Raw genomic sequence first — 26297 nt, 5'->3', positions numbered from 1 at the left:
ATTAAAATTTAAACACAGTCATTTTCTCTCCATCCTCTAGGCTTAAATTGCATTTTCACAGGCTGTTGTATGTGACAGCATGGGAGCTGAGTTATTGTATTCATTAGAAATAATACATTGTAAAACCTTAATTAAAACAATGAATCTGTGTCCCTTAATAGACAGATCTATTCAGCTAGATCCATAGCTGCTGCAAAATAGTCTAGAATATACTGTAGTACTAATTTGGACTAAAGAAATCTTTTTTCTTCCTATTTGATGAAACACGGTCCAGCATTGTTTTTATATATACTGTATGTAAGAGTGTGTGTGTGTTTGTGTGTATCCTCTGAAAGTGAAGTGGGCAGAACCTAAATTTGGTATGTGTGTGTGTGTATTCTTAGTACACTACACACTTTCATCTCAGTATTTTATCAACATGTATTTCAGTCAAGAGTCCCACCAAAAACACCAGTATGCAGTAGAAGCTCTTCTGACTTCACTGAGTTAGCTACTTATGTACAATAAGAATCAATGGTAGAGCTATTCTCACTGTAGGAAACAATAGAGGCTGTCCTACGTGGTTTAGAATGGTAGTTTCTGGATTTTATACAGTATTTTTGCCATATTCACTTTGCCTCCTCCCACACATGTCCATTGATTCTCATTATACATAAGACAAAGATTTGAACTTTCCTGTGGCTGGTGATTGGAGCTGCTGGCTGGAAGGGGGGAAGCAGAGAGACAAAGAGGAGTAGGTAGTGGTCCTTTAACTCCATTTCATTTGAACTTTCCTGTGGCTGATGATTGGAGCTGCTGGCTGGAAGGGGGGAAACAGAGAGACAAAGAGGAGTAGGTAGTGGCCCGCGCACCTAACGGCACACAAATCATATGTCCATAAACCAAAATAGTAATAATACATTCTGGATTAGTGCGCTTGAAATTGTGATTTTATTTATTTCAAAATGACTGGTTTAGTTCAATGTAATAGCTGTCTTGCACCTGTCTTTCGCAGTACTCTTTTCAAATTTGGATACTGTCCCCTTTGTAGACAAATTACTAGTCTACATAGACAGATTACCTGTCTAAAATCTCTAATCTGTGCTCTCCAAGCAGAAATTAGGTGTCCAATTCGGCCATTCCACTCTATCAGCCCCCCCCCCCCCCCCCGGCAAAGATCCTGCAGGAGAAGAGCAGTCTGCACAACCGTGGGATCTGGCAGGGTGAGAGCTGTGAACCATAAGCACAAAGCTTTTGCTGTGACCCAGAATAACAGATATAGCGCCCTTGCTGACCCTAATGGGGACATTAAAGAGTCAGGTCAAGACAGTTGTGATAATGATGACTCAAATAAGCAGGGGATCATGGTCCAAAATGAAGAACTTACTTCGGAAAGGCGAAATGGGGAACCAGGTATCACACATCAGTCGCACAAGAAGAGCAAGGTATGCAAAAAGAGAAATCACCTTCTGGTTGGTGATTCAATCATAAGGGATGTAAATTTAGGAAAGGATATGGAGGTTTTAAAAGAGGTCAGGTGTCTGCCAGGTGCTACTGCCAGCGGAGACAAGAGGCCTATTCTTAAGATAGTTAAGAATGCAAGTAAGGACTGTGATGTTGATGCTATTATAGATCTTGGCACAAATGATCTGTCCCAAAAAGATGTACTTTCTGTGAAGAATGATTTCTAGAGCTTGGGGTATGAACTTAGTAGTATAGATTGTAGGCTTATCTTTTCAGAGGTTTTACCAGTATATAAGGAACAAAAAGGGAAGGGCCAGCGTGTAGCAGAGTTTAATGTGTAGCTAAAGGAGTGGTGTAAAAAGGAAGGCTTTGGTTTTATTAGTCATGATGTCTGCAGCTAGTGCAATGAAAAACTGTACAAAAGAGATGGTTTACACCCATCCAAGAAAGGGACTGAGTTACTTGGCATTAAATTCACAGATTTTCTGGATAAACATTTAAACTGAACAGCGGGGACAGAGAATTAATTGATACAGAACATTTCTGTCCCCAGCAATCTAAAATTCATAGGGTTATCAGTGCATGTAACACAGATGTTTGTGCGGGTAAGATTATCACTCCTGCTGTCAAGCAAAACCAAGCATTTAATAGTGAGTGCCATACCATGTGCATGAATCATACAAGTGGCAAGAAAATAGTGGCAGTCAGGCATAACATAGGTTATGTAGACAGTAAACACAGGGTCAATCAAAATGGACTCAAATGTCTATACACCAATGCACAGAGTATGAGGAATAAACAGGGCGAATTAGAAATTCAAGTAAAAGAGGGCAGATACGATATTGTTGCCATTACAGAAACTTGGTGGGATGAAACCGACAAATGGAACATACAGCTAGAAGGATTTAAATTATTTTTAAAAAAATAGACCGAATAAAAGAGGATGTGGAGTTGCACTATATATAAGAAATAATTACCTCTCTATAGAAATAGAGCACAACAATGATGAGAACTATCTTGAATGCATTTGGGTCAATATTAAAGGTTGGGGGGAAATGATATTGCCATAGGTCTATACTACAGGCCACCCAACCAAGCAGAGGAAGTAGATGAACTTTTTGCTAGTCAGCTAACTAAGGTATGTAGGAAGCACACCACAATAGTAGTGGGGGATTTTAACTACCCTGACATCAACTGGGAAACAAACTTTTTACCAAGTGGAAGATCCAACAGGTTCCTAACAAACCTAGCAGACAACTTTGTTTCCCAAAAAGTAGAGAAGGGAACAAGGGGATCAGCCTTATTGGACTTAATTCTCACTAACAGAGAGGAAATGATAGAAGGTGTTGAAGCTACAGGAACCCTGGGGGCAAGTGACCATGCAATATTGGAATTCAACATTATGCGAACACAAGTAGTAGAACAAAGTGAAACTAGTGTCTTGGACTTTAAGAGAGCTAATTTCAATAAAATTAGAGAGAGCTTGGGAAAAATTCCATGGATGAGAATCCTCAAGGGGAAAACAACTCAAGAAGCTTGGGAAATTTTGAAAAATGAGATTACAAAAGCCCAGTCTAGCACAATACCAATGAAGAAGAAAAATAACAGCTCAAAAAAAAAAAAAACCAGCATGGCTGCATAAAGAACTCTCTGACAATTTGAAAGACAAAAAAGATAAGTATAAAAAGTGGAAAAGGGGGACATAACTAAGGCAAATATCAACAAATTGCCCGAGCATGTAAAGATGAAGTGAGGAAAGCTAAGGCTCACAATGAAGAAAGGCTTGCCACAAAAGTAAAAAATAACAAAAAAAGCTTCTTCCAACATGTTAAAAACAAGAAAAAAATTAAGGAAACAATGGTCCATTGCTGGGAGAAAGTGGCAAGAAGGTGACAAGCAACAGGGAGAAAGCAGAACTATTTAACTCATGTTTTGCATCTGTCTTTACACAAAGAGATAAAACAGTCCAACCTATCAAAAACAGCACCACAAAAATCAGATTAGGAACACAAGTTGAAATAGGGAAGAAAATGGTAAGTGAGCACCTGTCTACCCTAGACGAGTTCAAATCACCAGGACCGGATGGATTACACCCCAGGGTTCTGAAGGAACTGGCAGATGGTATCTCAGAACCACTGAATTATATCTTTCAGAGATCCTGGAGCACCGGGGAAAGATTCTGGAAAAGATAAGCAACAAATTAGTGAACACTTAGAAGCAAACAAAGTAATAGCAAAAAGCCAACATGGGTTTGTCAAAAACAGATCATACCAGACTAATCTTATTGCATTCTTTGATAATGTGACAAAATTGGTGGACCAGAGGAATGCCGTCAATATAGTTTACTTGGACTTCAGTAAGGCATTTGATAAGGTAGACCATAACCTACTACTAAATAAAGTAGAAGAATGTGGGTTAGACAGCATCACCACCAGATGGATCTGGTGACCAACCACACTCAACGTGTAGTCCTCAATGGAACTGCATCTACATGGAGGAAAGTATGCAGTGGAGTACCCCAAGGCTCTGTTTTGGGCCCAGTACTCTTCAACATCTTCATCAATGATTTGGATGAGGGAATAAATGGGGAACTCATCAAATTTGCAGATGACACCAAGCTGGCAGGAATAGCCAACACTCCAGAAGATAGGCTAAAGATACAGAAGGATCTTGACAAACTTGAACATTGGGCACAATCTAATAAAATGAAATTCAATGGTGAAAAGAGTAAGGTTCTACACTTAGGCAACAAAAACGAAATGCACAGGTACAGTATAGATGGTACCTTGCTCAACAGTAGTAACTGTGAGAGGGATCTTGGAGTCCTAGTGGACAACCATTTAAACATGAGCCACCATTGTGCAGCAGCTGCCAAAAAAGCCAACACAGTTCTAGGCTGCATCAATAGAGGGATAGAATCAAGATCACATGAAGTATTAATACCACTTTATAATGCCTTGGTAAGGCCACACTTGGAATACTGCATTCAGTTTTCGTCACCACGATGTAGAAAAGATGTGGAGACTCTAGAAAGAGTGCAGAGAAGGGCAACAAAGATGATTGGGGGACTGGAGGCTAAAACATATGAAGAACGGTTGCAGGAACTGGGTATGTTTAGTTTAAGAGAAAGAAGGACTAGGGGAGGCATGATAGCAGTGTTCCAATATCTCAGGGGTTGCCACAAAGAAGAGGGAGTCAAACTATTTTCCAAGGCACCTGAGGGTAGAACAAGAAGCAATGGGTGGAAACTAATCAAGGAGAGAAGCAACTTAGAACTGCGGAGAAATTTCCTGACAGTTAGAACAATTAATCAATGGAACAGCTTGCCTCCAGAAGTTGTGAATGCTCCAACACTGGAAGTCTTTAAGAAGATGTTGGATAGCCATTTGTGTGAAACGGTATCGGATTTCCTGCCTAGACAGAGGGTTGGACTAGAAGACCTCCAAGGTCCCTTCCAACTCTGCTATTGTATTGTATTAACAATTATATTCTGCTTAAAGAGTATTTTCTGCATCCTACAATTTAAAAATATGAGTCTTCCTGACTTGCTTCCCTAATTTGAATCAGCTTCCCTGAAAGAAATTTTGTCTGTGTGTGTATGTGTGTGTGTGTGTGTTACAGAGAGACACTAAGACTTTGGGGCAAAATGTAGCCACAATTCTTAGTTTTTCACTGAAATTTGATAGCATTTGCAATATTTGATAAATTATACTACATCAGCTTTCCTTCCATTTCCAACCATTTAAAAACGTTGAATATGCTTTAGGTATGTTCTGACAACTGCATCATGATAACTTTGCCTTCATTTCTCCTCTTCGTTTCGGTCTCCCAAATCACTACCATAAGCCACTAAAAAACAAAGGGACTCTCTAGTTAAAATAGAGCCATTTTTGAATGATCGCATCAGCTTTATCCACCCTGACTTTTAGAGATTCTCTCAAATGGTGCAAATTTCTCTCATCTTCTTCATAATAAAAGTATTTGCATTACTAGCAACACCATTTTAAGTTTCAAGAGGCAAACCTTACATTATTTCAGGACTCTTTGATCATTTCTAAAATTAATGCCATGGTTATGGAAATTAAGAAAACCATTCAAAAATAATTTCCATTTCCTTCGAGGCAATAAGAGATATCTAAGCTGAAAAAACATTCAGCATACTGCTGAGATTTACAAAACCTAAAGCCTCAATTTGCACTGGCACTATTGTACAGAGGTTTAAAAATTATCACAGGTATTGAAGCAACTTCTGACAATATTTTGTTTGGCTGTTTTCCTGTCCAAGGTAGACTAGAAATGAATGACAGTCAGGTGGGGAAAAAAAGAAAGTTCTGCACTATAGGTATGGATTGTTCACAGTCACTGCATCACACAGAGATGCTTTGTTTTGGGGGTGCAAGGAGCCTCATTCTCCAAAGTGACTTTGGGTTGGTCCATCTCTCTCAGCCCAGCCTACCTCACAGGCTTGTTATTCTTGTGAAGAGATATAGATTTGATTAATAAATAAATAGGTATTCATAAGGTTGGTCAATTCAGTACAAAAGTTGCTTTGTCACCTCCAATTTGATTGCAGTGAACTGATCAAAAAAATGCACCCTAACATTGGCTATGATATTAGAGGATACGAGAGCCCTGGTGGCGCAGTGGTTAGAATGCAGTACTGCAGGCTACTTCTGCTGGCTGCCGGCTGCCTGCAGTTCGGCAATTCAAGTTTCACTGGCTCAAGGTTGACTCATCCTTCCGAGGTCGATAAAATGAGGGTCCAGATTGTTGGGTGCAATATGCCGACTCTATAAACCACTTAGAGCGGGCTGTAAAGCACTGTGAAGCGGTATATAAGTCTAAGTGCTGTGCGTAATAAGGCTAGCTGAAATTTTTCGCCCTGGTTTATTGATTGTTGCAAGAATTTGTCTTGAGATTTGCTATACTTTGCACATTAATATGCACTGAATTATTTCTGCAACTTCAACAGCCGCATATGTTGTTCTTACAGTTCCAGGTCCTCCTGCCGGAGTTAAAGCAGCTGCAGCATCAGCTTCTACTGTGTTTGTATCTTGGCTGCCTCCCATCAAATTAAATGGTGTAATCCGAAAATATACTGTATTCTGCTCTCACCCATATCCCACAGTAAGTTAACCATTAGGTCACATGACCAAAACTATTGATTTGTATTCCAATGGTTATTTAGAGTTCATTTGGATTTTGGTAGCAGGAGGGACATTTGTAGTCCATTAAATGTCTGCTAAACTCGAGTTTGGATTGCATATGCATTGTCTAGGAATAAGTCCCAGTTACCTCATTTGGACTTACTTCTGAGAAGATACATGCAAGGCTGTCTGCAGGTTTTCAAGGTAAAGTGCTGGTAGTCAAATAACAACAGATTGTTTTAAGACTGTGTCCTAAACCAGATACCAGAAGATTAACATGAAATGACTGCTTCTGCCTGGTGTTTCTATGAAATCTACTTGCTACTGTTGAAGAATGAATCCTAGACAATTCCAGAATGTATCAAAGGCACTTTTCAATTCCCTTGCTAAAACCATGTCCTGGGATCAAACTGTCCTGGACTATGTGAAATGTATGCCTGAGTTGAAATTCATTGGATGTGATGATATTGAAAATCTAGTCCATTATGAACAGTTCTCCATTTCTGCAATTTGGAAGTTAATTCCAGTCAATCTATATATTTTTCAATAAAGGAATGGCACAAGTTACAGTGTTTCTAAATGAATTTGGACACGGCAAGGTCTAAGTGAAAATTGAGTTCACTATCTATTTAATGTCATGTAGCATTATATTATTCTGCACATTAATGCAGAAACATCTAGAGTTCTTTTTTATAATAATGTATTAAAGATTGTTATTAGAACAGTGTAAGCTAGTGGTTCTCAACCTGTGGTTCGTGGACCCCTAGGAACCTGCAGTGTTGTCGCAGGGGGTCTGCAAAGGCTTGAAGAAATGTCACAATTTAAATCTTGAGTTAAGTCTTTGGGGGTCCATGGCCATGCTCTGTGGACACAAAAAGCATTTAAAAGGGGTCCATGGTGAGGAAAAGGTCGAGAACCATTGGTGTGAACTAATGCAAAATGAAAAAAAAAAAAGCAAGAGTAAAAATAAAAAGTAGAAGGTACAGAAAAGACAGGAAAGGAAGAGGAAAAAACAGAGAAATAGAAAGGAAAGAAGAAAATAAGAACGCATAAATAAACCAAAAAGAATTATATGTAGAAGTGAGTTCCCAACTCCATCACAATAAGTATACAAGTAGTCCCCATTTAATGACCATTTGTTCCAGGACTGTTCAAAATTACGATTGTGCTGAATGGAGTGAAAGACCCATGCCCAAAGTTATGATTGTTGCAGCATCCCCTTGGTCGCATGATACAATTCGACTGCAAACACACTCCACACTTGCCTATCTTCCCTCAATCTAGGCCACTTCTTCACAGCGGTCTTTGGGGGCTGAGTTTAGGCCTGAAGTATAGGCCAAGGGCCTTCAGCAGCCACCCCACTAAGCCTGTACATCAACTGCTACTTAGAATTGCCATCTCTCCAAAGTATGTAAGCCTCGAGGAACAACATGATTGCTTCCACCACTCCATTCTCTTGAGGGTCTGCCATGCACCCCTTACCTTCAGGCATTTTTTTTCCTGTTGTTGAGAGGTTCATATTATGCAAACCAGTTCCCCTTCTTGCCAGGATTTTTGTGTGTGTGTCTTCAGAAGCCTCACTTTTGAGCAATCTCATGTCCTCTCCTTCTCTGTAGAGGAATTATCAAAGAGCTGGTCTACTCTCTGGCTCTTCATTCCATCTTGGCCATTGGGCCCACCTTTCATGGAACCATCTTCAGTCTGCCATTTCCTCCCCAAAAGAATTCTAAGGATCCAGAATTTGTTAATTAGGGCTTGTGTTTACACTTTGCACTACTAAGCCATAATGTAGCTTACTTGGTTTAGCAACTTGGGTGAGTGAGTGCAGCCATTGAGATTTCTAAATTGTGAATTACAATAAATTAGTCCTATGAACTAATTTTGTAAGTGTTCTTAAACAACTCACAGCTCATTATTTTCTCCTTTAGTGCAATGAGAACCCAAATCACATCAAAGGATTTTGTTTTTGAATTAAATCTATTTAGATGAAATCTATCTATTTAGATGAAATCATCATATTTTGCATGGAAATCAATTGAAATAACAATTTCATTTACTATTTAAATTAAAATTATTTATGGTTAATTAGACTAAAATTGAACTGTCTGTTGGCTTTACAGTCCTAATTTACTGCAGTTTTATTATGACTGTGTTTTTGACAGTATTTTCACTATGATTTTGAAGTTTGAAATCTTAAGAAAGTGATTGTCCTGCTTCAAAATGGCCACTAGGTGTCACTGCTATCCCTATTTAATATCCTGCTCACTAGATACAATATGTTACATTTTGATGGAGCTGGAATATTATTATAAAGAAATTAACCACTATAGAATACTTTCAATAGCTGAATACTGTACTTTTTGCAAACTAATATTCTAATAAGCTATTTCCAATTTTGGCTGTAAGAACTTTTCTGGAGATTTCAATATTATGAACCATTTTCAACATCATATTTGTTTGATGTTTTTATCCACGTTATTCATGGGTACAGGTCCTTGGCTGGCAACAATTCATTTAGTGACCATTCAGTGCGAATGGCACTGAGAAAAGTGACTTATGACCATTTTTCACACTTACAACCATTACAGCATCCCCATGATCATGTAATCAAAATCCAGACATTTGGCAACTGACTCATATTTATTATGGTTGCCGGGTCCCATGGTCACGTAATAACCTTTTCTGACCTCCTGACAAGCAAAGTCAATGGGGGAACCAGATTCACTTAAAACCATGTTGCTAATTTAATAACTGTGTCAACTTGTAAAGAGTTTCCATGACTATTATCAAGTTGACATGAAAAAGGGAGGGAGAATTCCATGCATACCTTCGACCAGGGTCGGATCTTAGATTTCTACAGCAGGCGTGTGAGACGCCAAAGTTTACAGCCTGCTGCAGCACCTCATTGGTGGATGTCATTTATGACACAGACTGAGGGGAGGGGAGACACAGGGTAAAGGTCAGACACCATTAACCGGAAATCAGATTTGGCTCCGCAGAAGAACATGCCAAAATGTTGCTCCTAATGAATGACTGGATTTCTTTTGAACTTTGTCTCAAGGGTAGTAAATTAATTAGGGCATATTTTGGATCTTCAAAAACTGCAGTGATTCAGTTAACAAATGTGACAAGAAAAAATGTAAATTGGGGTGAAACATACTTAACAAATGTCTCAGCAGTAGAATTTTGGGCTCAATTGTGGTCGTAAGTTGAGGACTACCTGTACAAATTTTCTAACTTTTAAATGTTTTAGCTGCATTAATTGCTGCGCTGTTTAGATTTTCCAGTTTGATTATTTCTGGGGAAATGCAGTATTTTAATTTTTTTCTTTAAAAAAAATTATTATCTAAATATTCCTGGAGATTTCTCTTAAGACCATTGTTGATTTGTGAAGATAATGTAATTTTACACAAAGGCCAGAAGGGATCGCTGTGACAAAAAGAAAAAAATAAATGGCTCAGCTAGTATTACTTTTATTTTGAGTTGCAGCAAGTACCCAGGTAAATGTGATTGAGACCAATTCATTGCTTTCTTAACATTTTTCTGACCAGTCACCACACATCTAAGATTGATTTTTATTGTCAAAGAAATGGTCTGCAGTGGCAGTACACTGATTACATTTACATTGCTGACTTTGGAAAATCGACTACATTTATATAACACATATGCTTAGACAGTGATACAAAATAGAATTAAACCATTTAAAAAAAAACTGATTGGTATGAACTTGCTATTGTAAATTCTGCTATCATGCTTTTTATCCTCTGGTTTGAGATGTCAGGTCTTTCTCTCTCTTTCAATATATGTATATTGTTTACTTTTGTTTGGAAATATTTGTCTTTCCTATCACAGGTAATCAGCGAATTTGAAGCTTCTCCTGACTCATTTTCCTACAGAATCCCTAATTTGAGCCGGAATCGACAATACAGTGTCTGGGTTGTGGCTGTAACGGCTGCAGGAAGGGGCAACAGCAGCGAAATCATCACTGTGGAACCATTAGCTAAAGGTGAGGATTCCGCCCTTTTGAAATTGTACAACATGTAACTTAATAGAATTACTGAGTGATAGACTGGCAGAGTGCTGCAGGAGGCGTCTGTCCCATCTCCCCCCCCCCCCGCTCCCTGCCACCACCACCCCCGGCCGGCCCACAGAGAACTACAATGCTGATCTGGCCCTCAAAGAAATCCAGTTTGACACCCCTGTTCTAGGGGTTTAACACAATGTTAGCTAGGTTTCATTCACTTCTATTCCTTTTGATCAACCAAACTAACTTTGTGTATAGTATTTTACTTTTTTGTTTGTTTGTGTATTTTTGTATCTTTTGTGTATTTTATTGCATATTTGATTTTGTGTTTTGTATCTTAACTTTATTTGTTAGCACAGTTCTCCTAAAAAGTAGACACTTTTCTTGAACAGCCCATAATCACAATTTTTAGGATCATCATGTATATCAAATTCTTTATTGGCCAAGTATGATTGGACACACACAAGGAATTTATCTCCAGTACATAACCTCTCAGTGTACATAGAAGCAACAAGTGATCATCATAATCATAAAATACAGTCATCATAAATCATAGATACAATACTCAGTAATAGCCATAGGTTACTAAAGCAATCAACATAAATCACAATAGGATATTAAATAAAGCAATCAAAATAATTCATGAGATACAAGAATAAGTTATAGTCAAAAGAATCTAAGGAAACACTGTAAGTAATAGGCAGACGAGAAGGATAATAAGTAATATATAGCCCGATTAGGTGATTTGACATGCCAGGGCATAGACAGTGTTGTGGAAATTAGTTGGGTAACAGAGTGATAGCACGGAGGAAAAACTGCCTTTGTGTCTGGTTGTTTTGGTGTGCAATGCCACATCATTGTTTTGAAGTAAGAAGTCGAAATCTTCTTTTCCTCCTGTTATGTGGCCCAGCAGTGTCCAAAGTGAAATAATCTACATTGCTTTATTTGTTCTAGAAGCACTAGTTGTAATGAATTTCTTTGACATACTATTTAGATAAAATAACCAATGAGATTAAACATTCCACTTATTTTTTATTTTATTTTTGTAATGCTGGTCTAAAAGATTTAAATCAGATTCTTGCCATATTGTCTGCTCTTCATTATGAGCTGTTGTTTCTACTTAATCTTCTTGGCTGAAAAAATACTGTGATAGTTTATAGCTACAAATTATAATCAACAGTTTAAATATTCTTGGTGATTGATATACTAAAAGATGAGCAGCATCACCATCATCATAAAATTTGCAGACCCATCATCATCATCATCATCATCATCATCATCATCATCATCCAAAAATTATTAATAGATATGACAATAATAATGATGGATGTCAATGAACTAATTAATACCAAACCATCTCTCAAATTGCTCATTCTTGACCAAGTTTTAAAATTCTATTAAAAAGAGTGCAAGTATAATTTTTGTGGGAAGCTGGTCCATAAAACTAGGACGACAATTAAAAGCAATGCCTCCTTGTTTTACGGAAATGGGGAAGAACCAACAACTTCTCCTATGATGAATGTACCAGGCAGGACAATTCTGACTGGAAAAAGTAGTCCTGCAGATGACTTGAAATCATGTTGTACAGCACCTTATATATCAGAACTGGCATTTTGAGTTGACCCAGAAACCTATTGGGAATCAGTGGAAGACGTACAATGCAGGTATTATGTGTTTCTGTTAATTAATATCTGCTAATAAACAGGTCGCTGCATTCTAGACCAACTACAGTTTTTGACTGGTTGAGGCAGCTCCACATTGCAGTAGACCAAATGAAGATGAGCTACAGTTATAAAACCTTGTGTAGCTAGATGGAATTGCAGCTGGTGCATTAGTTGGTTCTGGGGAAAGACGCTTATGACTATAGTGTGCACAATTCCATCTAACAGCAATTGTGAGTGTAGGAGGAGCCTCAGTTCACTGACCTCCTCTCTTAAGAGTAGGGCCTCCTTTCTGTCTCCAACTCTCATACGCAATCAGGAAGAATGTCATGGTTGATGCAGTGGTGTGTTTCAATTTTTTTTAGAACCTATTCTGTAGGTGTGGCCTGTTTTGTGGGAGTGGCTTGGTGGTCATGTCACTGGGTGGAAGTAGCTTGGCAGTCATGTGGCTGGGTGGGAGTGGCTTGGCAGTTATATGACCGGGTGGGAGAAGCTTGGCAGCCATGTGACTGGGTGGGAGTGGCCAAGGCAATGTCATGGAATTCTTTGCCCCAAAGAATGACCTACAAAAAGAAGATATAAAAAAGGAAATTTATTATTTTGTGCACTTACTACTTAAATAAGAATAAAATAAGTGCACAAAATAATAAAACAGCTACATACAGAGGAAATATGCCAGTCTTCAACATTACTGACCACCTTACACACACACTTCTAGCCTCTCTGCCTCTTCCCTCTTCCTGGATTCACTCAGACGTCTTTAAAACTCACAGACTGTGCACAGCACACACTCTTCCAGCCCCTCTGCCTCTTCTTGGATTCACTCAGACATTTTTAAAACTCAGAGCCTGTGCACATGCACACATTTCCAGCCCCTCTGCCTCTTCCATCTTCCTGGATTCACTCAGACGGTTTTTAAAACTCAGAGCCTGTGCACAGCACACACTTCCAGCCCTTCTGCCTCTTCCCTCTTCCTGGATTCACTGAGACATTTTTAAAACCCACAGCCTGTGCACACGCACACACTCTTCTAGCAGCCCCTCTGCCTCTTCCCTTTTCCCCAACATCCTCCCCACCCCCACATCAGCCACTCACCAGTTCTTTCTTCTTCTGGTTCTTCTTCTGAGAACTTTTCGGCAGCATGGTGTGGCTGGGCGGGGCGAGTGAAAGAGCGAATGAGGGGAGGGAGCGTTCTGGTACAGGGCCTCCTGACCAACGGGTATGGAAAGGCATGCTAAATTTCACCATCCGGTGTGGCCATACCAGTCCGTACCTGTTGAAACCCATCCCTGGGTTGATGTTATCTAAAGCTTGTGGGGGGTCTAATAGGGCACAAAGGGATGCACTATCTTTATCCAGATCACCACAAAATTATTCAGCAGTCTTATCAAGCTCTTTTGCATCTCTAAATAATATGTGAGGTCTTGCAACGTGAGGTCTTGCCAAGTGTAAACAACCACATATGCAAAGTTCAAGCAAACTACTTTATTATGTTCTGCTTATAATTCAGGAATCTCCCATCTGGCAACCTACTCCTGGGAACAATTAGATAATACTTCAAGAACTTAAAGTGGGGGGGGGGGTGTCAACTGTAGCCTTGTGCAATTGTGCAGTGATTCCAAGGTAGGTCCGTGCTCAATCCCTCCTTCTTGCTAGACTGGGTGCCTCCAACATGTCTATATTAGACAAATTTGATGAAAAATGGCTGTATAATTTACTTAGTTTCTGCAAAAATAGCAGCATGTTTAGGCATAGATGGAGAATGGGAAGCAGAAATGCAGATTAGAATCCCAAAGTATACCTAACCTTTTCGTGTACAGCAATTCGTGTTTAGTGTGAGACATTTTTATTGCTATCTGTTGAATGAAACAGATTAGTCAAGTATAATTTTGTGAAGTTACTTACGTTAACCAAATCTTTGAAATAGCAACTTTGCAGTTAGATGTGCTTTGTTTTATTTGCTCCATATTCTATCTATTGGTGGTGGTATTTAAATTATCTCAACAAACTAAGTAAAGAAAGAAAATCTTCAGCTACAGAATATGTTTCAGAGTTCTTCCTCAAATATCCTCTTAAACAAGTTTCAGCCTACCTGAACACAGCAATATATTAATTTATTCAGTTAAAACACATAAGCAGACTTGTGCGCCTGAAGGAATTCTTCCATTTTTTTCACAGAATAGACAGTTCCCACTTACCTTTCAAAGCGATGCTTGGACATAATCTCTGCTGAGCCACTATGATACCTACAGTGCTGAGAATCACATTCATCTCTTCTCAGCTACTGTTTTATAAAAAGAAGTTTCTAGAAATTGTTCTAAGTATTCAGGTTTGAATTTGGCCGTTCAGATTCCTCCTTGAAAATTATCTTTGCTTCATTTCCCTTTTCCCTCCACTTGGGCATGCTATTTTTATTGGTTCACTTCATTTTGTCCTTCCAAGTTTCCATCAAAGAAACAAAGAAGATGTAAAAATTCAAGGGACATATATACAAGTTGGTTTGCCCCAATTCTCCAGTGAATAAGTGCAATCTCTGAAAATCTATGGCACCCCCAGACTATTTCTTTATATCTTTCTTTTTCCGAGAAAGATAAGCATGAACTCATTTCAGGTTTTCCCCACAATAAAGTTCCAGGAATTTTAGGCATGATGACAGAACATGAAAAGATACCTTAAAGCATACCAGATAGTAGGTTTGAACATGTTTAGTACTTCAGTGCAAGCAAGAAAGCAATAATAACACAATGTTTATTTTTATCCATTACTATCATTAGGATCATTCTTTTGCAACTATCTTTTCAGCAGATGTTAAATTATACTGTGTTCCATTAAGCAACTGGTAAAGTGGATTGAAATAAATTAGTCTATGTAAGCAAAGTAAGACATTTTTATAATCATCATAATCCTCTTCCACCTCCTGTTATTCTCCTCTCAAGAAAGAGATGCCATATTATTCTGCATCTTAGCCCTTTTTTCCCCTTTATTTCTTAGCTCCAGCCAGAATTTTGACATTCAGTGGCACAGTAACAACTCCATGGATGAAGGATATTATTCTCCCTTGTAAAGCTGTTGGAGATCCTGTACCTACCGTTAAATGGATGAAAGAAAGGTAACCAACAACTATGTGTGCAGTGCAAATGAAGGTTGTTATGTCATCGGGTGTGTGAAAAAAGGAAGGGAGGGATTGTAATTAGGCCAATGCGTGCTTTGAAAGTTATTCAGAAGAAATACATCTCATATGAATACGAGTACATCACTTCTCTGCGTTTAATTAAAACAACCTATTTCCTTTCAAGTTTTGCATGAGCCAGAAAAACAAGATATGGATGCTTTAAGAGTTGCATTAATTTTAATGAATGAACTGCTAAAAGAAGCAGTATCTTTTTTTTTCTAGTCCCTTCCCTCTCACGTCTGCAAAAAGACAGGTGCAACAGCAATGCTTACACAAAATCCAGAGAACTGTGTATCTTCTGAGTTATTTTGTGACTCCTTGTTATCAACTCCCAGTCATTCTTAATCATAGACCTGATTAATCCATAATTTGCCTAATCTGGGTTTACTTGAACTATTTTCTACCTTTTTATATAATTTAATTCAACATATGTAGGTACGGGTTCTAGTAAAGCAGTTTTAACATTAAGAATAGTTATCTTTAACGTACAGTCTGTGTATTTTTTGCAGATGTTAGGAGTTACCTCAAACATATCAAAGAACAACTTCCTTATTAGTGGGTTTCAGCTAATCTTTTGTTGCCAGGCATTTTACAAAGTTCTTTTACAAATTAGTGTATTAGGATGGCTTTGTTTCTAGGGTCTTTTTTCACTTTTGCTTTTTTTCCATTTAATTAAATAATTCATCACTCAGTCAGATCCTGCTGTATTCTGTAACTGAAGACCTTCCATCTTTAAACTGACACCACTATGCTGAGGATACTATGTTTTATATATAAATGCAGAAAGGGTATAAGGAGATTGTTTTTTCCAAATTTTTCTCCAAGTTAAATTATTTTTGTTACCATGGGTACTGATAGCTGATGTATTTAATCCTTGAGATTAAAAAATAGTGAATTAATACTACACCAATGTAATATTGGTACAATATTACAAATATTTTTCTAAAGTCAGTACAGTACTACCTTTTTTTGGTATTGTATATCCAAGGTGCTGTAATGTAAACCTCAACCAGCAGGTGGCATTAAAATGGTTTCTTTTGATTTCCTCTGATCTCTGCAAAATCGGATTCTCTCAAACGATTGAATTTTAACACTATAGTGATTCCAGCCAGGGTACATAAGAACGCTTCCTTGTGATTCGTTCAAATGCAGCATAATACCTCTGCAACAAGGCTTAGCCGACCAAGTAATCTGCTCAGATGCTATCTAGCTACTTGTTAAATTCTTCTTTGAGGAAGAGGCTAAAGCCTGGCAGGCTTAGGTGGGACAGGCAGCTGAGGATATTCAACAATAAACCTGACTTGCTTATCTTCCTGCTCACACTGCCTGTCCTCCCTCATAGCTGCCTTGTCTACAGCCATGGCTTTTATTGGCAAGTCTGCTGCAATGGCTTCAGCTGTTGGTCTGGTCCCAAACAGGCAGCAACTAGATCCAGCAGCTCCTCAGTTCTTCAACATTTTCTATAAAAGTGATTTGCTGCATTAATCTGATTTCCTAAGGGTGGGGTGTACTCCCTTAATTTAATTTATTTATTTGCCGTATCTATATGAGAAAATACCGTGTATGTAGAGCATTCCAGAAAAAGGCTCAAGGTGGTGACAGTGCCTTAACCAGCCAGAAATCTGATTAGGAAGTAGCAGAATTGATATTGCAAAGCATTCACTTCCTTGGAGCTTACAGTCTCCAAATGAGCCTGCCTCAAGTCTAGCAGACTCTTCCACTGGCATTGTTTAACTCAAGTCTAGCAGCTCTCGAAATTACATGGTTTTGCCTGCCAAATGCTTTGGAAATGCTTCTTCACAGAGACCTTTTAGAAAGCTGTACAAACATGTTTTTCTAAAAGGAAAAAGGATGTCTTGAAAAGGACCACTGAGTGACATTCAGCAGATGCAAAATGGGTGACATAATATCTCCTTTTTGCCACTTGAATTGCTACTCCATACGTTCAAATATGACCTTTGCTAGTTTTTGGTCAGATTTAAGACAGGTTTTCTTTCACATGCCCCCCACGGAGTCTCCTCTGCATCTTCTTGAGCTTCTCAGTGAATGAAGGAGCTGCAGTGGATATAAAATTAGGGAGCCGTACTTCATTGCAATCTGATCTGATTCTCCATCCACTTCTTTGCTCCAGTGGTTAACTACAGTTTCAGCCAAACTGTCCATGAGAATATTCAGAGACTTTCCAAGAGCCTGTTGGATCTATCAGATGCCTTGAATGGGCCAATATAATACCTTCTTCCACTGTGAGGGAGATTGCACCGCAAAACTCCACAGCAATTTCGAGAGTGATCTGCCCATGATCATGCCCTCCAGTTTCAAATCACATTATGTTTCCCCTAAGACAAAAAACCTCTAATGTGTGACTTTCATATGTTGGACCCTCAGTAAGTTGGGTCATGGCAGCCATTAACTTCTGGATAACTCCAGACTCCTCACTAAGGGAAGGCAGGTTGAAATCCTCTAATGCTACCTGGAATCAAGTCAAGCAGTCTTGGCAAGGATCCCACTCTGCAGTGGGGGGGGGGGGAGGAATTACATAGGGCCCAAACAGGATCTCACATCTGGTTCTCTATGGTGAATGTATCTTGATGCCAGCAGAGATTCATGGATTACAGTAACTACTGCTTCTCCCTGGCATTACCATTCCAGAGACCAAGGCTGATGCCAAACCCCAAACATGTAGAGAATGATTTGTGAGAGGAATTTCCTCCTCTTCTCTCTGGTTTCAAAAAAGCATGCCAGTCTGCTCTATCATCATTAAAAACTTCATTATAGCAACCGAAGGCCCTGGATTTTAGGGATCTAGAGCCATGCCTGGAATGAGAACTAAGAGTTGGAAGGGAGGGATTAATTAAGTTACCACCTTTTCTGAATGTGGCCTTTGCCCATCACAACTAAAATCTCATCCCACCATAACTTTCCCTCCTCGTATTATCAGACCCTCCCTGCCCAAGGAATTCCCTGTCATCAATCACAGATCACACTCAGCCTTGAGTCAAACAATCCCCTCAGACACTCAATTCATCAAACAACCACCTAAGCTATATATCTGGTCTGCTTCCTTTCCATCTCCCTGCCTTGCTGTCACTTGAGACAAGAGACCTACTCAAAACTGGGAGACTGGAGCCTAACTCCAACTCAGGAAATAGTTCACATCTGCCCCCAGCTAAAGCTTTGTATCATTGAATCTGAATAATCTTGCTATTGAACTAAGCTATTTTCTTTCCAGGCATTTCCCTTCTGTATTTTTAAAACTAACCCAGATATAAGTTATATTGGTTGTAACTTCTTTAATGTATGGTTTTTGTTTCCTGTGAGGCAGTAACGGGACACCCAGTCTAGTGATGATTGATGGGCGAAGAAGCATCTTTAGCAATGGCAGTTTTGTTATCCATACTGTGAAAGCAGAAGATTCAGGATATTACAGTTGTGTGGCTACTAATAACTGGGGATCAGATGAAATTATTTTGAATTTGCAAGTTCAAGGTAAGTTAACAATGTTTCTTTCACTGCAACTATTTCTTAGCTTAAGGATTTTGTTATTATTATAAGGATAAATGAACGTTTCAAAACATAAATTGAAAAATTATAGTGTGTCCCTGGAAAGCAACAAGGAGAATAATAGCAGCTCTCAGATATCTCAGAGGCTATACAATGGATATGTTCTTTGGTTCAGAGAATTAGAATCAGTATATATAAATTACTTGGAAGCAGATTTATTCTGAGCATTACAGGAAACTTTCAAATGATAAGAATTGATTAAATTGCTGTGTTCACACCATACGCGATCCATTTCTGATTTAATCATGAACAAGCTCCATTTTCTAGGTTAACACAGTAGCGTGCTTTATATTTAAAAAGCATGTTAAGTGAACTTTCAGCAGTGACTTAATGACACGGATGTTATTTTTCAGTGACATACAAGTGATTGGAGACAGTAGTGCATTGTTCTGACTTTTACCAGCCTATCAATAGATCTAATTGTGAGTGATGTTGGGAACTGCAGTTCAACCATATATGAAAGGGTGATACATCTGATGTATAGGAATAGTTGGAAAAGTATTTTTTCTGCCTCCTGGAAGATGATTATGCAGGGACTGTGGTGGTGGAAAAGTCAAGGGCAAAAATATGATTACGAATGCCAGCTAAAATTATATAGTATTTGAATAGTTAAGGAAAAAGAATGTTCCTGCTATGTTTTAATTGAAGATGCCATATTACCAGACAAATCGACAAATACGATTTATATATTTTCCCACCTCAATTCTGTGATAAATGTATTTAAAATCAAATTATTACTCAAACAATTCTTCATTTCTACTTTTAACTATTTTTATTTAGTTCCACCTGACCAGCCTAGACTTACTGTATCCAAAACCACCTCTTCCTCCATCACTCTTTCCTGGATACCTGGAGACAATGGAGGCAGCTCTATTCGAGGTAACATTCAAATAGTTCCCTTTCAATGCCAGAATGTATGTTTTTTTAAAGCAGTGTATGTTGCCATTTCATCCCAACAGAAGGTTATGCTAGTTTTGCTTATCAAAAACTTCAGTTATCTGAATAATACTGCTTACTTGACAGTAAGGATTTGCATAATAGTGTCCGATATGAATCAGAGATGACAGTTATTTAGCTAACAAAATATTTTATGATATGCCTAGAATGGATTATTAAAAAATTACTATCAATCCTGATTTTGGTTTGATTGATCCATATTATATTTCATCTCGGATATTGTTCATTACTGAATTCTCTCGGCAGCTTTGAATAAATTAAAAGCATTAAAATTATTAAAATAAAAATAAAAGCAAATAAAATAAGTACATTTGATAGTTAAATCTAACAAGTAACCAACCCAAGCCTCTTCAAAGTGATACTCAATTCTGCAAGGAGAGCAGTTGAAATAACTAGAACAGCCACAGCACAGAAAACTATCTTGAATCAGGATCAGATCAGTTCATAACAGTTGTAGATGAGCTTCCTCAGTTGATCTCAGTATATACTGGAAGTTCATATAGAAAGGTAAATGTTCTCACAGATCCTAGACTTAAGGCAGGGATTTAAATCAATGGCTGTTGCTTCTTATTTTGTAACAAATTGAATTGGCAGACAGAGCAGTATCAGTGTACATGTTTCTGGAATAAACCCAAAGGCCCCTTTGTAGTTCCACATGGAATGCATTACTACATTCGAACCTGGAGGTTATCAGCATGAAATCTATCATTTTATTATCTTGTTTCCAGAAAGGGATGCAAGTGGCATAAAGTGGCATATCATCTGAAGGTAATAAAAAGTGTCGCCGATTGGAAAACCAGAACAAGATTGAGGTCTTTAAACTGTACTTTCTTCTTCAGGCAGAATGTAATCCCATTTAAAACTGGCAACCCACACATTCTAGAAATGTAGTCCCATCTCCAACTTTAAAAAAAAAAAAATCCAAGAAACTGCAGAAGAATTTCAAAGTTCTTATTAGTTCCACTGATGTAGAAATAGTCCTTGATTTATTTGATTTTTAAAATCTAATTAATTAGAGTGTTCTGCATTATTGGACTATGTTTTGTTTTTGTTTTAATCTTTGATAGGTTACATACTGCAATACTCTGAAGACAACAGTGAACAATGGGGTAGTTTTCCTATTAGCCCGAGTGAACGTTCCTATCGATTGGAAACACTGAAGTGTGGCACGTGGTACAAGTTTACTCTGACAGCTCAGAATGGTGTGGGACCAGGCCGTATCAGTGAGATCATAGAGGCCAAAACACTTGGGAAAGGTATTTGAAATTATATCCTACCTTTATTCTAAATCTGCAAAATAGTTTGAAAAGTTGGACCTGTGAATTATTTTCCATAAAATGTGAATGAAACAAATCCATTGAGGAATCTTTACTGTAATATGCAATATATGCTGAAGTCTTAGGCCATGCCTCTAATATTGGTTATTGTAACTTGTTAGAATTTTTGTCATCTAGTCTGACAAAGGTATTGGAGTCTACGCAATGATTTGTGCACTGAATGTAGGTCTCCAGGGGAACAGAGTCTTCTTAGATTTCAACAGATTATAGTTCATTTAGTTCTGAACATCTTTGCAATTGCATTCTAAACTGCCATTACCCCCTTCCCAATGTATATCCTCTCCCCAAAAATATCATACACAAAGAACTCCAAAAAACTATAGCTATGAATAGAAAGCAGTGGACAAAGGGGAGAAATGAAAAAAAGTTGCTTTAAAATATCTTACACAAGAGTAAAACAAACAGAAATAAAATGCATTCCAACTTGAAGATTAAAGAGAGATTCCCATCGGAGAGTCCTGAAGTCATTGTGCCTCCTGTCTATCTATTATAACTTTTTAATTTTAAATATATATTTTCTTGTAGAGCCACAGTTTTCAAAAGAACAAGAACTCTTTGCCAGTATTAACACCACTCGAGTAAGATTGAACCTTATTGGCTGGAATGATGGTGGTTGTCCAATCACCTCCTTTATTCTGGAATATAGGCCATTTGGGACAACAGTGTGGACTACCGCACAGCGAACATCACTTACCAAATCATATATAGTATATGATCTTCAGGAGGCAACCTGGTATGAGCTGCAGATGAGAGTCTGTAACAGTGCTGGCTGTGCTGAAAAACAAGCCAAATTTGCAACACTCAACTATGATGGGAGTAAGTACATTCATTTCACTGTTGCTTAATCAAGAATATTCACAAATAATTTCATTTCATACAATGTAACTTAAGTGCCATTCATTTTTTTGTTTTGCAATATTGCACTTGTGTGTAGTAAAGGGAACAGTAATGATGTTTGCAGGCTGAAATTCCACCTTATACCTCATCTTATTGAAATATTTTTACATGGAGCGGCTGAATTTATAACAGGTTTTTCAGGGAGCTTGCTAAGCAGTACAGTTCAGGGTACAAGTAGGATACTTTGGTGTTCCTTTAGGACTACCAACAACCTTTTAATGTTTCTTCTATGTTCTTGCTCTAATTAAACAACACTTCACCCTTGAAGCACCCAAAATATTAATTCTGGCACAGATGTTAGGAAATATTAGGCTTTCTTCCATGGCTTGCTTTTGGATTTTAGGAATAAACATAGAGAGTAACAATAAGTAGCTACAGATTTGTTCTTGACACTTTCTGCTTTACTTTTTCGGGTGCTTCAGCCTTAATTTCCCTTCTTCTCCCCACTCTTTGAAAACGAACCCTGTAGTGTCAACATTTAGGCTTGGCTTAGTTTGTCCAGATTTTGATCACAGGTTTTACTTTTTACTAGATAGAAGGATTTATTTATGTACCCTTGTTGAACTGAATCAGAAATACTTTTGACTCCCCACTATAATTCCATACCCTGACTTTGGGAACAAGAGATACCAGAGTCTGACTTTGAACAAATCTTGAAAAATGCTAATTCTTAATAGACACATATCTTCACTTTTAAAAGGACAGGGGCCTCTTAAAAGTAACTTGTAGTTAGTATTTCACTTAGAACCTTTTTGAAGATATGCATGACCCTTCCATTTTCTCTACTGGCTGACTACAGGGCTTCAAAGGATAAGATGTAAATTCAGAATTCAGTCTGGAACATTTTGTGTGTAAAGAATGTGTTGTCCAAAGAGCTGTAGCCTTTATGAAGCAGATCATTTATCTACCTCAGTGGTTCCCAACCTTCTCTTTCGTGTAGATCATATCACTGACATTTTTTGAAGATCGCCACACAAGTTACAGTTAACAATATAAGACATCATGGCTTATTACTCCCATACAGCACCACTTAATTATAATCTGTAGTGTCTGATTTTTTAAAAATTCTTCTTAAACAATGGAAATGACAGGGTTTTTTCATAAGATTTGTTTATTCCCATATGACAATTTCTGATGCCAAAATTTTACAAGATTTAGTCATTTCTTGAGATTTTGGACATTTTTAAAAATAATTTTTATTTTGTTACTTAACAAATATCATTTATGATTCCCTTTTCAAGTAGTTGGTCCACAATCACAAGTTAGGAACCATTGCTTGAGAATAGCCTCTGGGGAAAAAAAAACTGTTTCTCATCTAAACCCTCATCTTAGTTCTCTTATTATCTATTTGCCGACAGTTTATTAGTTGAAATTGTATTGGTGCTGATCTATTCCTGTCCAGTGAAAACTACCATTGATATGTGCATATACATTTAAGAATTTAAGACCTGGTTGAAAAATGTACACCCTTTCCTTAAAATGGCCCTAAAAATGAAAAAGCCATCTTCATTTGTGGCTACAAATTTCAGGATGAGTAAAAAAGGTGATGGTCAAAAATAGCTAATTAGAACATCCATGGTTACATGAGTGAACTTAAATCTACTGCTAGCTTTTATGTAGATTCAAAATATGATGTGAATTAGCTTTTAGTAATGTATAGCAATCAGTGCTATTGGATGATCCATACTAAGCATAGATTTGCTAATGGCTTCGCGATTTAAATTTTAGAAAAGTAGCAAAGTGCCAGCCACATTTCCAAAGGGATTTCACTCTACATAAATTAGATCTGTTAAAGAAAAGTTCAGATTAGGCTCACAGGACATTTATGTCAGCTCTTTCAACTACTGGCCCATCCCTTCCTGCCTATGCATCTTAAAATGTATTAAACAATAAAAGGGAAATAAGATAAAACAATCAGAAATGCTTGAAAAAAGAAAATGACTATGTTACGGTGAGAGCAAGCTAAATGGCTCCCTTCAGAATCAGTAAGTCTGGGAACCTCCCTTAGTAGTCACTGAACTTTCCATTACATTTGACTTTGTTAAGATTATTTTGAATAAAATAGCAGTAATAGAAAGTTGCAAGAAAAGAATCAAAATCTAGTAATATCTTTCTTGACAATAAGACTTAGTGCTTTTGAAAATAAAAATAGTAGATGGTTTCTTTTGCCTGGAATAGTATCCAGTTATTCCCTAAAAGATAAGAAGAGATGTGGATTAATAGAGGTTATCCTGATGGTAGGATATATGTTGTGGATCAAATAAAATGATTGGTAAATTGGTGTTTTGTGACTAGTGTATTGACCGTGCCCATTTGTTGAGCAAGTAGTCTTCCCAGTAGTATCTGTGTGACATGCCTATGGCATGGTCCTGAAATGTCAAATCACACTCCACATAATTGTCTGCCTATATTCCAGTACACTCAATAATTGTGACTTTTGAGTATACAAAAAACTATTTTAAAAAAGTCCCCAAATTCCATTGGCTGTGCAAATTTCAAACACCTTAATAAGTTTTCATTGCAGAGATCAAACTATTAAGGTTTTGCAAACCTTTCTAGTTTTATCTCCTCTGTTTACTAAGTTCCAAAATTCACTCCCCCTGCCTTTGAATTGTGATTTTTAGTAGGAGTCAGTAATGCTTGCCTCAAATAAGAGGTATATATCATAACTCCTATAATATTTTTCTGGCTGGAATTTAATTCTTATGATTGAAAGGCATACTGTGCTTTGTTCCCTACAATTTCTGTAAGGAAGCTTGTGGTTTTATGAAGAAAACCAGCATTTTTCATGGCAATAAATTTGTCTCTCCTTTCAAGTGCAAAAAATTGGTAGCAGTTTGCCTCAAAATAATGCAAAGCTAAAATGATGAAGCTTTCCTAATAAATTGAACCTCTTAGGAACATACCGGTCAGCTTCTGTGCACCGTAGTCACTTAAAAAACCAACCTTTTCTCTTCGTTGATAGGCATCTAATGTCATGACACTGTTTCCAGGTACAATCCCTCCACTCATTAAATCAGTTGTCCAAAGTGAGGAAGGTCTGGCAACCAATGAAGGGCTAAAGATGCTGGTGACTATTTCCTGTATCTTGGTTGGGGTCTTGCTGCTTTTTGTGCTTCTGCTGGTTGTAAGAAGGAGACGGAGGGAACAGAGACTGAAAAGACTCAGAGGTAAGAATCAACTTCAATTATTGCCTTACATGTATTGTACTTTCTATATAAAGATGTGCAGATTTACACATAATAGAATAAATTAAAAGCTGGTTCTCATATTACAGAAATGGTGAGAGTGCTGTTTCCCATATCCCATAGGCAGTGTTTGGTGTATTGGTAAAGGTGCAGGCCTAGAAAGTAGAAGATTCTGAAATCTAGGCCTGCCTTAATCATGAAAACCAGGGGGGACTTTGGACTACTCTTTCTCAGACTAATCCACCTCACAGGGTTGTTGTGGGGAAAATAGGTGACAGGAGTATTAGAAAGTTCACTGCTTTGAGTTATACAGCATATAAAAAGGCAGGATGAATATCTAATAATAATAGTAACAACAAACAGTAAACAGTAATGCAACTCTTGTAACATTAATAAAAAGAACATATTTTAAAGAATTTAGAGATTTATCTTGGCATGTAACATAATAAACATGTAATGTTCCAATTCTATCAGAGTTATAGAATGTAGTACAGGTAATCCTCGATTTATGACCACAGTTGAGACTGGAACGTCCATCACTAAGGTATGTGCTCATTAAGTGCTAAGCACCCAAATCACATAATTACAGGGATTCTACAATTGGTCATAAGTGCAAGGAAGGTCATAAATCACTTTTTCAAAGCCAATAACTTCAAACAGTCATTAAATGAATGGCTGTAAATTGAGGATTATCTGTATAAAAAGGATCCTTTAGGAATATGCAGATTATACCATTGATTCTCATGACATTACTTTAAAAAGTCATGATCAATTTGCTATTTCAGATTATTTCAACAGTAGTTATGCATGAAAATTCTTCCCTTTTTTTGTAATTTTGTAGATGAAAAGGTTGCAAGTTCAGTATATATATATACAACATATATATATATATATATATATATATATATAT

The 26297-nt window shown here is 37.6% G+C and overlaps 1 protein-coding gene across 1 annotated transcript in view; it reads left to right on the top strand.

The window, feature by feature from the left end:
- Positions 1 to 26297, top strand: part of DSCAM (DS cell adhesion molecule) — a 379550-nt gene that overhangs the window by 311881 nt on the left and 41372 nt on the right. Inside the window, exons 20-27 of the mRNA XM_081950395.1 lie at positions 6437 to 6570; positions 10443 to 10596; positions 15267 to 15384; positions 18770 to 18933; positions 19789 to 19887; positions 21033 to 21221; positions 21828 to 22118; positions 25193 to 25369. Coding sequence (XP_081806521.1) covers positions 6437 to 6570; positions 10443 to 10596; positions 15267 to 15384; positions 18770 to 18933; positions 19789 to 19887; positions 21033 to 21221; positions 21828 to 22118; positions 25193 to 25369 — 1326 coding nt within the window. The remainder of the gene's footprint in view (positions 1 to 6436; positions 6571 to 10442; positions 10597 to 15266; positions 15385 to 18769; positions 18934 to 19788; positions 19888 to 21032; positions 21222 to 21827; positions 22119 to 25192; positions 25370 to 26297) is intronic.

The sequence above is a fragment of the Natrix helvetica genome, assembly GCF_964273705.1.
Source record: "Natrix helvetica genome assembly, chromosome: 4".
NCBI classification, from domain to species: Eukaryota; Metazoa; Chordata; class Lepidosauria; order Squamata; family Natricidae; genus Natrix; species Natrix helvetica.
The sequence above is the reverse complement of the archived record's forward strand: the minus strand, read 5'-3'. Positions and strand labels throughout refer to the sequence as shown.